The sequence below is a fragment of the Tetrao urogallus genome (assembly GCF_951394365.1).
Source record: "Tetrao urogallus genome assembly, chromosome: 5".
NCBI classification, from domain to species: domain Eukaryota; kingdom Metazoa; phylum Chordata; class Aves; order Galliformes; family Phasianidae; genus Tetrao; species Tetrao urogallus.
In genome coordinates this window covers 25156939-25170690 of record NC_136818.1, presented here as the reverse complement: position 1 = coordinate 25170690, position 13752 = coordinate 25156939, and the positions used below count along the sequence as shown (strand labels likewise).

At 47.3% G+C, this 13752-nt stretch overlaps 2 protein-coding genes across 2 annotated transcripts; one reads left to right on the top strand and one right to left on the bottom strand.

Annotated features, from left to right (window-relative positions):
• Positions 1–726: 726 nt before the first annotated feature.
• TOR1AIP2 (torsin 1A interacting protein 2) lies at positions 727–5336 on the bottom strand (the record flags this gene model as incomplete). The annotated part of the gene is made up of 5 exons (XM_079535969.1): positions 727–1487; positions 2167–2331; positions 2725–3045; positions 3193–3507; positions 5303–5336. The coding sequence occupies 5 exons, from the start codon at positions 5334–5336 to the stop codon at positions 727–729; spliced, it is 1596 nt and encodes a 531-aa protein (XP_079392095.1).
• Positions 5337–7858: 2522 nt separating this feature from the next.
• Positions 7859–12831, top strand: LOC306946756 (torsin-1A-interacting protein 1-like; the record flags this gene model as incomplete). Its single annotated transcript, XM_079535859.1, has 6 exons — positions 7859–7973; positions 8116–8184; positions 8889–9008; positions 9518–9574; positions 10944–11003; positions 12032–12831. 6 exons carry the CDS (start codon positions 7859–7861, stop codon positions 12829–12831), a joined length of 1221 nt encoding a protein of 406 aa, XP_079391985.1.
• Positions 12832–13752: the final 921 nt, after the last annotated feature.

Genomic DNA, 13752 nt, shown 5'->3' with positions numbered 1-13752 from the left:
ATTCTTGTCGCCTTGTGGTGGTAAATGGATCAAGAGTGAACTTTTTAAGAGGTAGCATTAAGTTAAACCATATTATTCATTCCTTTGCCTCGGGGCTTCACACCATCAGAGTGACAACAAAGTGTTTTGTGTTTCCTTGTTCTCTGCTTTCAGAATGGTCACTCCATGGGATTCCCTGTTTTGTGTAGTGTTTAAATGCTGATAGCTTAACATTTTTTGTCATTGGTGCTTGAGGAATTTCTGGACTGCAGATTTGTTTGCACGTTCTGAATTTAGGATCTGGTCTTTAGGTGTGAATCAGTCAGTGGAGATGTACCAGGACTGGCTGGTCAAACTCTTGGGTAGCAAATCTATTTTCTTTTTGAAGCATGACTTCCAAATGTTGGGTTTAGTGAGTTTTACCTTGCTTTGTTCTACTTCCTGCAACATGCAGTTTTTCCTTCCTGCATCCCCGCATTGCAACGTGCTCCTGTGCAATTAGCAGTCTAAAATATCAGCTTTTCCCACCTGTCAGAAGGAAGCATATAGTCTATTATTATCTTCAGTTGGCCAGGAGGCCTGGATCAGTTTTTACCTGTTGAACTCTTCCAAAAAGGTACAGGAAAAAAAAACCTGTAGAGAATTCTACGCAGCACTGGTGTTAAACAAAGTAAGTTCTTCATTCATTTTTGTCTCCACCTGCTCTGAGGCTGGCTTTCCAACCCTTTCTGGGGCTCTGGCAAGCCCTTAGGGTTTGGTGTGGCAGCCCCACTTCTCGATGTTCTGCACTGGGTGGATCGGTAGGACCAGGTGGGAGATGCGGCTCCACAGCCCGCTCAGTTTGTCAGAGTCCATGTGGTCGTAGGAGCTGGGAGTCCTGGCACTGGTGAACTTGGCCCAGAGGAAGTCACGAACCCTCTCTTCCACCTGTTGGAGTCTGATGTGGGTCTCGAGCATCTCCTCCTCCAGCAGCACGGTCAGCAGCAGGGCCACATCCTTAAAAGCAGCGCTCTCGTGGTCACAGTACTTGTAGAAGATGAGGGTGGCACCCGCTGGCAGCAGCTCGAAGTGGTGTATCACCGCAGCACGGTCCCCGGCCTGGAAAGCTGAGCTGAGCTCTGAGTCCACCTCCAGCTTGGCCTGGTCGCTCTGGAGCCCGGATTTATCCTTGCCATCGATCTGCACTGTGCTGGCACGCAGGGCAGCAGAATAGGTGTCAGCTACACGGGTGCTAAGGCATCGCAAGGTCCGCTCGCCTTTGCGGGCGGCTGTAAAGATGATGATGGCCGGCTGCGTGTGCTGGGATGTGTTGAGGTGCTTCTGCAGGAACTTGCGACTGCGAAGCCACAGGTCGGGACTCTGCCCTGGAAACCTGTCCTGTAGCTGGTTGAACTGGGACAGGAAGGCCTCCACCGTGGGGTTCCTGGGGGCTGGCTGGGATTTGGCGGTTGGGTTGCCGAAGCAGAATATGCAGAAGCCAAGAAATACGAGGCCCAGAACGACAAGTCCTGCTCAACAGGGAAGAGATGCAAACAGGGAAGTCAGTCCCAAGCAACCCATGGCAACCCTCTGTTTATACCTTCCTTGACCTTCCCTGCTAGGACAAGAAAATGGTTCTGGTTGGCACTCTCTGGGGTCACAGGAATAGTGAAGAAACCACTTGCTCCATACTGTAGAACCCATGCTACTTCACACCACCTGGTGGGGCTACAGCTCCACAGACAAGGGCAAGGCTACAGCCTCCCGGCTGCAAGGCAAAACACCAACTGAAATTATAGCAGCCCACAAACTTTCTTCTCTTACCCCACTTCATCTGTTTTCTTTAAGGTTCATGACCATTTGGAGCACCTGCCTCCACACATGGAGGTGGCTGATCCAGCTAAGCTATTGTGTTTGCTGCCTTCCTCCTAGTTATGCTGGGTGAACAAGGACTACCCTGGTGTCCAGAAAGGAGAACAGTGGGGCTCAGATACTGCTGGTGTTCCCAGGATCTCTTTCTGCCAGGAGAAATGCACGGTACAGATTGGGTCAAACTGGGCTTCTCTTTAAGGGCATGGATTGCTTTTTTTTATCTGTGACCTGTTTCCCCCAAGTCTGTAGTATCTGCTGAGCAATGGTTCCCTCAAACCTTCAGAAAAGACTGTGAAGGGTCATGAGAGAGAAGAAAAGTTAAATGTGCTTCATTACTTGTTCCTGGAGGATCGGGGCCTTCTGGTCGATGAGAAATGCACAAGGGAAGCTCCTTTTCCTCACCTTTCACTAAGAGGGACTCTGTAGGTTTCTCCTGTTCTGTGTTTTGAGCACTGATGTTCTGCAAGCAGCGCTGAGCCTCTGGTTGTGGGGCTGCATGTCCTACAGTGAGAGAAATACATTTTCTATTTGCTGTTGAGAGAACAGCTCAATTGGGTAGTTATGAGAAATACAACAAATCATCCTGGAACTCCCAGCTGTGGGAAAGAGTTAAAGTTAATGCTGCTTTGGGAAGTCTTGTCTCTCTTTGCTTTTTGGGCAGGAAAAGAAGAAAGATTCAGCATAGTTTCATGCTTTTGAAAAGAGAACAGAAGCAAAGGGGAAAGAGACAAAGAGGAGCCTGTTAACTTTGTGCTGAGTAGCAAATACCTTCTTTCTTGCTTGACTCTAAAAGAACTGACAACAGGCACTAGGAATCTCACTGTATTCCAGCACCTAAGCAAAGCAAAGGCATGTGCACGATCGAGCAGCAGCAGTGTGCAACCACCAGCTCACCTTTAGTCCCGTGCCTGCTCCTTAACATGCCTGAGTAGTCACTCTCCAGTGTCACTTGCTCTGTGTGCTCTCCTGCCTCCTGGTCCAGGAGAGGAGCACTGGTACTCTCCTGCACCAAGAGGCCCTCGGTGACATCTTCTGGGGCGTTCAGATCTGAACGTGTCATTTTGCTGTCAGAGCTCAATGACTTGCTTCTTGATAAAGCATCTTCCTCTGCTGTGTCGGAGCTTTCACACTGCCTGCTTGTCTCCTGGTCCTCCTGGGCTTCCTGGAGGCCGTGGTTGTGTCCTGCATAGTCCATTTCATTTTGCATCAGCCTGGCTGTAAGGAATGAAATTCACAGACCTATGCTTAGTTTCTTTCAGCATAAGAAACGAGTATTTTTTCTCCTGTTCTGCCCCCTCTAGGGAAAGGCTCCGTTTCTCAGCATTTTGGAAATGCAGTACACACAGATGGGGCGAGACTCACCTCTGTCCAACTCATTTTCTTCCTGAGATCTTTCTGATACATCATTTTTTGTCTCCCCAGATTCTTCCAGTGATACTTCAGTTTCCTGAGGAACTTGAGTCTCCTGAGGAGACTCCACTGTGGGGCTATCTGACTCCGTCAGAGCCACCTCTCCCCCATGAGCAGCTGGTGGCTTACACACTAAAGTGTCCTCCTCTGGTTTGCAGGAGGTCTCAGGCCATGTGCTGGTCACTTGGTGCTCAGGAGATTCTTGGGGAGGTTCTTGGTGTACAGGATGCTTGGCTGTGCTCTCCACCTCCTCTTGGGCTGGCCCAGCTGTTGGGATCAGAGTTCACGAGCTCAGTTAGCCATGCAGGAGATAAGAACATCCAGCGCTTTACTACCACCCTACTAAAACTCCCAGTTCTTGCATTTCAGATACATCTACACAAGCTGCTCTGGGGGAGAGTTTACCATGGCCAGCCATCATCACCAGTGAATCACAGTGCCTTATGTTTACACAGAGTACTCCATTGTCTTGGCTGTAGTGGTAGCCACACAATGAGCAGTCACTTTCAGAGATGCAATCCTCTATGTCCTTTGATCTGTCCAATACCAGAAACTTGAAGCACTTTTAATGCTCAGATCTTACCAGCAGTGTGTGGTGGGTTGGCCTTGATGCAGCTGGGCACCTGGGGTAACCAAAAGTTGGAATACACATAGTTTGAGATAGAGACACTTAAATAAGTGAAGGATGGGGATTGGGATCCTAAGTGATGCAAGGGCAATCACTCACTTTCTCACACAAGCGGGCTGATGACTGGAGAGTCTCCAGATAATGGCTACTTTGGAAATCAACCCCATCCCACCTTTTTCTTCCCGTTACCCCAGTTGTATTGTTCAGCATGACATTACAGTGCATTGAACATCCCTTCAGCTAATTTGGGCCCATCTCAGTCTACTTCTTGGGAGAAAGAGAAAACCTTGAGCCTGTACAAGCACTGTTCTGCAGCAGTCAAAACACTGGTTTGTTATCAACATTTTTCACTTGTGGTTAAAGAAAAACAACACAGCACTCTAGAGGCCACTATGCTGAAAGGTAAGTCTATCTTAGGCAGACCTTGTGCACACCATTCTATGGGGGTGGCAGTCCCTTCATTACATGGAGGGTATGTTACCGCTTCTTCCCCAGAAAGTGGTTTTTCCTAGGCTAGTAAACTAAGATAATAGACTCAAACCATTTCTAAGGCTGTTGTTCAATACTGGTCATAACAATTATGGTGGTGTCTGTGCAATAGCTGCCTTGGAAGCCAACCCTAGATTATAGATAGCATCAAGCTATCACTGAAATGCTCCGGTGCAAGAGAAGATACCAGAGAATGGAAGCACATGGTAGGAACTGAAATGCGAGGAACCAAGAAGTATCCTGCTATTCAAGTTGGGTACAAGAAGTGTACCTTGCCCTGCCTCCTCTGTAGGTTTTACGTCCCTAGGTGGTGGAAAACTGTCTTATTATTTAATGCCTATCAATTTTTGGCTTCTGAGCTGTGCAGAGTTTGGATCTGCGGATCAAGAGCCCGCACTTGAGCTGAACCACCTCATCCCTACCTGGTAGATACAACCTTGTGAAGACTCACTTCTTCATTGGAAGCATATTTGTTGTAAACTCTGAAATTCCTTCTGCAGGTGCACTTAAGATACATTTGTGCAGCAGAACCTCCTCCTCCTTGATTGGTAACCCAAGGGAAGTGACTCTGTCACTGCCACCTACTGTGCACAGCAGTACCAGTGGGAGCTGCTCTACCTGATTACACTGGGCTGTTGGCCCAGAGGTGTTCTCTCTGCACACTGCATTACAAAGCAATTTCCCATGACAAAGCACTGGGATACCAGGAAGAAAGCTCTCCCAGCCTGAACTCTGTCTTCGGCCCTTCTTGAGTTGCATCCCAAACACAAAGTCTAAACCTGTTGCTGATAGGAATACAAAACTGAAAGTAACCTGCTACTACGTTGCCTGGAGAAGAGTGGATTTTTCTTAGATTTTTTTTGGTTTCCATTTCCATTGTTAGTGTTGAAGTCCTTTTGCAATGGGATTTTCCCAGGAAGTGGAGCAAGCATAGATTTCACTTACCTCCGGGCAGACCCACACTTGAATTCTCTTCCATTTCTTTTCTCCCTTGGAGTCCCAGCACTGTTTTGCTTCACTTTCTCCTTTGCTTGTCCAGGGACTCGTCTCCCCCCTGGTGGGGTGACTGAACAAGTCCTACCCCTGGCAGGGCCACCATCCCGCCTCGGCCTCAGGAACTGCAGCTGAATGCCTGTAGACCTGATAAGAGCAAACACAGCCGCAGTGATTCATGGTGGAAAGGGAGGCTCCTCCCTCTCCTCGAAGTTAATTTCATTGCAGGAAAATGAGTGCATGTAACCGTTACGGTATGCCATGAACTCACAGTGTGCAATGCCTGCCAGCCAACCAGTGACAGGCAGTGTGGAAAATTCATTAGAAACTTTCCCTGCCGAAGATGAGTTCAAGCAGACCAAAGATCTTGATTCCCAGCTGGAGGGGCATCTTCCCTCCCCCCCTATCCTCCTTCCGGGCTGCCTCTGTAGCTCAGTTTTCTTGCTACTGCAAGAATTAGGAGTGCATGGGTGCAGAGTGTGGCTCTCTCAGCCTGGCTCCTGTCCCTCCCCTCCCGGCACTGTTCCGCTTGCAGAATAAGGAAGTACAAAGATGACGTGCCTTCGGACACTTACCAGGCAGGGCTGGAGCCTGTCAGGGAGGCAATTAGAAGCAGCGAGGTGGCCAGCAATGGCCCTGGGGCTTGCCTTTGCCCTGGGGCTGGCTGAAGAGTCCTTTCCCTGAATACACTCTGAATCCTCCGCTGTGGGTGCAAAGGTGAACCCTGCCCTTCCTCACATGCCCGGGTAGGCTGCTGGGAGCTGTAGTTTTCCTCCTTCCTCTCCAACGCGGCCACCTCTTCCCCAAGAAGCAGCATCTCTGTCAGCAGGACTGTTTGCTGGAGCATTCCATATTAACCTTCAGGGCTGTACTTCTGAATACTGGATTTCTGTGCTGTGTTTAAATATGTTTGAGCAATTCTTTTGGACAAAATGATAATACATGTTGCTGTGCCTACATGGGATAGATATGTTCCATCTTTTCTACCCCCTGCCCCAGGACCTATTTCATAGGAACTGGTGACGTGGGAACATCACACCAAGGCAAAGGTATCAGTGCAAGGGCAAGAGGGTGCAGCCCCCCAGATCAGGCTACAACCTGTATACAACCTGTATACAAACACCCTCAATACAGCCCAACACCAAATGGCTGAAACAAAGCACGAGGAACAGCAACTGGAGTGGTGCAGCTGAGGCTGCATTTGGAGCTCTTCAGTTTGGAGAGCAGAAGGCTGGTGGAGCTGTTGTTCACCAAACCCTTTGTTGCCAGAACTTTAGACACCTACGCACCAGATAGTAGGTCAAGTTCAAGGGAGTTAAAGAAATAACATTTTTAATTCTGTGTACAGGAGATCTTCAGTCCTTACTGGCACTCGGGCAATGAAGGCAGAGTGTCAGAAAGGATCAAACTTATTTCTGGTCACCAGGTTCATAAACAGCCAGTGCAGGACTTGGTGGAGTTGTACTTCGCAATGGAAGGTGTCACTAAGGTGAACAAAACCTGTTCCATGGTCTGCTCTTTGTGCTCCCACACCCAGAGCTGGAGTATGAGGGACATACAAGGGTCTGGATGGGATGGAGATCTCTCTCTTTGTGGCAGCAAATACAGTGCTGTGCTTTATAGAGTAATTGATTTTTTCATTGCTTCTATTAGCAGATTTGGCTTTTATCCTGAGCACTGATTCTTATTTTTCCTCTTATCTTCTCCCCTTGTCCTGCTGAGAAGCAGGACTGAGAGAGTGTCTGGATATACACCTAGTGACCAGGCTAGGCTAGCACACTAAGGGATGTTAAAACCAGAAGGGGACCTGTGTGCCATTCTGTTTGCATTCCTTTGGTTGGGAACAGCCAGTGGATGCCCTGCTCCCCCTCCTGCAGCAAAGCAGGCAGCAGCTCCCTCTGTTAACCACAAAGCCTCTGTAGGTGCAGGGGACAGAGTCCATCTCCCTTCTAGACAGACTCAGCAAATTCTTTTGTCGTGAACAATCTCTCACCGGATGCAGCAGAGGGCTGTAAAAACAGGAAGAACGGCAAAGCGTAAAGGAAAAAGCCTAAGTGACTTATCTACAGCGAGCTGCGCTCCCTGCGATGCAAGAAGCCAAGGTCAGAATCTGCATAGAACATCATCTCCCCCAGGGTTCTGCTCTTGGGTGCCATCCATCTCGCACCCTGGCCAAAGGTGTATTTGACTTGTTTCTGGCCACAGGTAAAGAACAGCATGATGGACACAGCGGACAGGAGCTGCAGAGCTCCGTTAAGGTCGCAGCGTTCCGCACCGCCCCGTCGATCCGCACCGCCCCGTCGATCCGCCCAACCCCGCGCCCGCCACTTCCGCGTCACGTCGGGCACGGCCGGAAATAAAGCGGCGCACTGCGCGCCCCGTGCGCTGTCCCACGTGACGCGGAAGCGGCGGGCGCGGAGCTCTCCCCGCCTCGGGAAGTGAGGTTGGCGGAGCCGCCTCCGCCGCGGAAAGGCGGCAGCTTCGGTGCAGCGCGGAGCAGAGGACGGGATGATGGAGGACGGCGAGGAGCAGGCTCCGCCGCACGCTCCGGAGCTGAAGCACAGGCGGAAGAGCCCCCGGTTCGCGGCCGAGGCCGAGCCCGACTCTGGTGGGGCGCCGGAGGGTGAGCGGCGCGGGCGGGCGTAGCGCAGTGGATCTTGCGGTTTAGGGCGCGGTGGGGCGGCGCGGAATGGGGCGGGCGGGCGGATTGGGGAAGCGGGCGGAGAGTTTTGATAACGGAGTCAAGAAGCGGAATCTCGTTGCAGGAGGTGAGCCGTCCTTCGGCAGCCCGGGCAGCCTCACCCGGCCCCCGATCCGCGCCTGCAGGGCGGCAGGTGAGTCCCTGTCCTGCTGCTCCCCTGCCCCCGAGTTCGGTCGCCCGCTGAGCTGAAGCTTCCTTCTGGCAGCCTGGGTGGGATGGCAGGAAGGTGGTGGCATTGCGTAGTGCGATGCTGCGTCTGTTTGGCAGCCTTAAACATGGCTTCATCTTTTCAAACCTCTTTTTTTTCCTGTGAGCATCTCTTTTGACTGGTCAGCCGGCCCTGACCTTTGCTTTGCAGCTTCTGCCACCTTACTGGACTTTATTCTTTCTGTTGGCAGTGCTAAGTTGGGTTTTGGCCTCTCAGTGGCTGCGGGGTTGGACAAACATTGATGGTGTGGGTTGATGCCTGAGAGTTCCCTGAGGGGTTCAGTGAGGGATGTGGGTGCCCTGGAGAGAAGCAGCGTGTGGTGTTATGCTCTGAACTGATTTTAAGCTAAAAGCTCTTTAAAAAAGAAATAAATAAATCAAAATAAATCTGTGTGGCAGCATGGACAGCTGTGTTTGCAGAGGATTCCAATGTGCCATAAGCTTTTCAATTCTTAGTTGCTTTTTGGTGTCAAGAAAGTAACGCTTGGGAGATCGTAACCAGAAAAACACAAACATAGTTCATATACATTCTAAAACTGTATCTCGTCCATTGTTTTTGTGATGTTATGAGCACCAGTCATACTGAGATTATATCAGGCCTCTTTTTATCTCTCTTTTCTTACCCAACAGGTGGCTCTTCAGCTTCCTTCCTTCCAGAGAGCCCAGCAAAGGAAAAAGTGAATGATTATGATGTAACTGAGCACAAGTATTCAGCAGGGGATCAGCCTAATGTTTATACACCACTTAAAGGTAACAGCGCTAGTTTTGTCCATGCCTTTCTTGTGATGTAATAAATGATTGCTTAATTGTACTCAAATGATACTGAAGGAGGAGTTGAGCTGAAACCTGAATGGATGAAGATGTTTAAAATGTTGTTTTGGGAGGGGGACCTGGGGGAGCTGGTAGCTAACTGCTTGAAGAATCAGGGAGTGGCTTGAAATTCATTTAATCAGTAATTGTTTAATCACCCAGCTAAATTCGCTGCTTGTGGGAGAAGCCTGAAAGCAATTGTGAGCGCAGGCTGACAAAAGATAGGTGTGAAGCAAGTGGCAGGCCCTTCCTGTTAGATGTGGTAGCTTTCTTCCTTTACAGAGGGGTCTGAGAGGCTCATGTGAGTAGTTTGGCAGTACGCTGTGTACTCCTTCCCTGATAAGCTCCGAAGAAGTCCTTGCAAGACCTAAACATGTGTTGGAAGCATCTTACTGTTGTAAACTCGGATGCAGTCACAGTTTCATTTATAATTTTTGCTTTGGTTTCAGAAAGTAAGGCTGACTTCTTTGAGAAAACTCAAGAGCACCATTCTACAAAATCACAGAGTAAGTGGAAAAATAGATTCCAAGTCCTTCCCTGTAAATACGAGAATGCTACAGAATTCTTTTCCTTTCTTCTGCTAGTATTTTTCTTGTGCCTTTTAACTCTTTGTCTGGGCAGGGGTCAGGAGGCAGGCCCACACGGAAGCTGGAGAAGCTGCTCTGTTCCAGAGCTGGACTTTTCTATTTTATCAGTTATTCCACTTGCTCACCCAACAGAAAATGACCCCTCCCCCCTCACTTTTTTTTGATTTTTGGCTGAGTTGGGTTGACTCATGGGGCATTCACTAAGTGCAGAGCACTGAGCAGGCGTATTGTGGGGTTGAGGGAAAGAACACAACCTTCATTCTCAGTGATCAGTGGATCAGGATGTACACAAGTCACCTTCCTCCGTAAGCCTTCCCGGGGTAACGGTGGCCTGTTGTGGTTTGAACTAGCTGTCTGATACAGAGGAACAGCTTTCTTCTGTGCTGGCCAACTTAAGCCTGTTCATCTAAAGACCAATTCCTTGTTACAGATTTTTGTGCTTTTGGATGAGAGATGGGGTTTTTCAGTGGTTTGCTTGCTTGTTTTCTTCGTGTGTGTGTTGGTTGATGTTTGTTGGCTTTTTCTCTTGGGAGACTGCTCGACAGGGTCTGCCTGTGCCCTGTTGAGGGTGTCAGAGAGTTGCAGAACAGAGTTGCTCATTTAGTCATTCAGGCTCTGGCTTAAACCAGAACTGCTTTTAGCACCCACTGTCATTACATTCATACAGAAGCAAGGCTGTTGCATTTATTTTGATGTTCTTGAAGTAACCACTGCAGAGTGTGTTTGTTCAGTTTATTCTCAGTAGTGTCATTGACAGTATCTGGATTTGGTTATATGTTACTAAGGAGCCTTCAGCTTTGAAACCAGTTGCTTTAGCTTTCAAGGAGCCAGAAATTCTCACATCTTCTTAATTAACAGACTAAATGAAGAAAACATGCTGACCAATAATTGCACTGTATTCATGCAGGTCTTGGGAAAGTTGCTCATAACACTCTTTGATGGATAATGTCTCTAGTATTTTGCTGTCCGAACCCATTTAGATCAATAGACTAATAGTATATTTTAAGTTGAAGCCCCAGCAGTTATTGGTGCACAATATGGGGCTGTGATCTGATTGAGATAACAGGCCTGCATTTCAACCTGCATTGAAGTTACTGGCACCATGCCAACTTGCTATTGTTAATTGAACAGAAATTAGATTTGGAGAAGGAAATGTGACCCTTCCTAGGTGTTGCAGGTTTCTGGAGAATGCATATCCCTGGTTACAGTAAGACTGTAAGCCCTCTCTCCACTGGAAGATTGGCTATGATTGTATATTTTTCTCATGTTCCTTTCTTAATCTTGACAGGCAGAAGTAAATTCCGAGATCGGCCCAGCACAGGGAAGCAGTCACAGCACTTGGCCAAAAGTAAGACTTCTGCTTTCACTTCTATTTCTTACGTGCATTATTTTAAGCACTCGCTGGCTTGCTCAAACTGAGCATCCTTAACAGAACCAATGCCTTGCTCACGGCCGTGTGTTTTCAGTACTAAAGAAGGGAAGAGTCTTGTGTGATGGATGGGAAGTGTTTTCACCACTATTTGAACATCTTCCATTTGTACTGTCTACAAGGTTTGCCCTGCAATTAAAATTGAGGCAGACCTAGTGGTGGTATTATTTAATAGCTGTTGTGTTGCTGTCCTGCTGAAGGTTAGGACATTAAAAGACAAAACACAAAAAACCCCCACAAAATCTCCAACAATGTAGTATAAGTTCTTTGTTGCCAGAGAACTTGGTCTGTTTTATTATGGGTTTTTCTGGGGACCGAATCAAGCCTTATGCTTTGCAGTAGGTCAAACACGTGTTAGTTTAGCTGTTTTAATTTGCAACCAAAACCGAGTTTCTGATGCTCACTGTGCTCCTGTGCACTGTTTGCTGTCTGTCTTCTTTGTGAAGCTGGTTGAGAATGCATTCTCTGGAATATTGAGAACCTGTGTTTGAGATACAAATAATGCATGTTTATACTTAAGAAGATTGGGGAGAAACAGCAACGGAAATTGTTCTGGTACTGCCAGATTTTCTATCAGGTTCTTTCTATAGAAACTAAATGGAGGAACAAGTTTGACCTTTGTGAGCTTTGCCACTTTAAATTGAGGATTTGGTTGAAGGAAGGGTGGAGCTTTCAGCTCCTTTTTCAGAAGAATGTCCAGTGTCTTGGTTATTTTGAAGCATTTTCAGATTAACTTGTAATGACGACATGTTATGTTGCTGAAGAAGTGAGGATTTCACAACACTACTTTTAACCTGAAAAATGAAATCGGGAAGGTTCTCTTTTAAACTAGAACATTTTTATTTTCCATTACTGTACCAGTAGCTTAAGAGTGAAATCAGTTCATTAACTTCTGCTGTATTTTCTTTTTTTCTCTTTTTGTTGTTGTTTGCTCCTCTTTTCTATAGAGGATGGATCACAGAGTGGATTTTGCAAGGGATGGACTTTGTTATTTGTTCTGTTAATTAGTATCTCATTGTTTGCCTTCCTGTGGATTAAAATACAAAGCCTTCCAGATGCAACTTTGTCAAGTAGAAATACTCAAATTTTACAAGCATTTCGGGCCCGGATGAAGAAACTCAGAAATACATACCAAAGTCAGGACCCCAATCTGTGGAAGAGAACCCATGTGTTCCTTGAGAAGCACCTGAATACTTCCCACCTGCACCTGGAGCCAGCCATCTTACTGTTCACAGCTGGTCGAGAAGCCGAGAAAGCGCTGAGGTGTCTTAGTGATGAGATTGCCAATGCTTTTGCATTCTCCCAGAATGCCACTACAATCAAAATTAATGGGGCCGACAAAGCCGTATTGGACAGTGATGTTGTTAAGCTGGAGGTGGATGATGAGCTCAGCTCAGGGTTCAGACAAGGCAAGAAGGTAGCAGTGGTGCATCGTTTTGAGCTGCTGCCTGCAGGCTCCACCCTGATCTTCTACAAGTACTGTGACCATGAAAATGCAGCATTTAAGGATGTGGCTCTTCTGCTGACAGTTCTCCTGGATGAGCAGTCGCTGAGAAGAAGCCTCACCTTTCAAGAAGTTGAGGAGAAGGTGCGGGATTTCCTTCGGACCAAGTTCACTAGTACTGATGATCCTGGTTCTTTTAACAGCATAGATACAGATAAGCTGAGTGGATTGTGGAGCCGTATCTCTCATCTTGTCTTGCCTGTTTGGCCTGAAAAGAGCTTCTCTATGGAGGGATGCACATAACAGGCTTTAGAGTGGCCTTTGGAAAGGAAGGAGACAGAAAATGTGGTGTGATGGCTGAACAGGGAAGAACTGTGGCTGTTGAGCTCAGACACACACAGTTTCTGTGCAGAGAAACTTCATCAGGTGGCAGGGTTGCTAGAGTAGCTGGGACTGGGACTCTGAACAGAACCTGCAGAAGGCAAGCAAGGACCTTGCTAGTTTTTGGTAAGTTGCCTTCAGTAACTTACTCAGGTTTGGTGTCTTGGAATTAGAAGCAAGTGTGTGCCACTGCAGAGCCACTCATCTGCTTGTGAAGTTGTCTTGTTGGCTTTGCTCTGAAGAGCCTTTTCTGCTGGCAGGTAAAGCTAGAATCACGTGTGATAAGGTAACGAGACAAACTATCACCTTCAATGGACAGAATTTACCTTTCTTGTAATACATTAGCAATGATAAAGTGACATGAATCCATATAATCATAGCATAGATGTCAGCTATCTCTGGAGACTTCTTGAAATGACAGAATTGCCTGAGAGATTTGTGACTTGCAGAGAATCTTTCAGCCAGCATTTCTTCCTCAAATTTCTTCCTACTCTGACCAGTTTGGAGAGTGAGAAAAGCTGATGTACAAAGTATTACCTTGATGCTGGTAGTAAATGTTAGTTAAATGATTCCTCAGCCCCTCTTTGCATCACTGCTTCAGAAGTTCTGCAACTCTTTAAATTTGGGGAGAATTGAGGAAAAACGTCTACCATGTGTGTACTAAATGTTACATCTCCTTTTCAAATAAAACCTTAGCAAGACATAATTATTTCTCACCTTAAGAAGATAATTATTTTTGCATTAAGAGAATGTATTTATTTGTGGTACCTTGTAAACTAGAAAACAAGTCTTTTTTTCATGTCTGTGTATAACCTGGTGCTTGCTGCATAAGCTTTTAGTGAA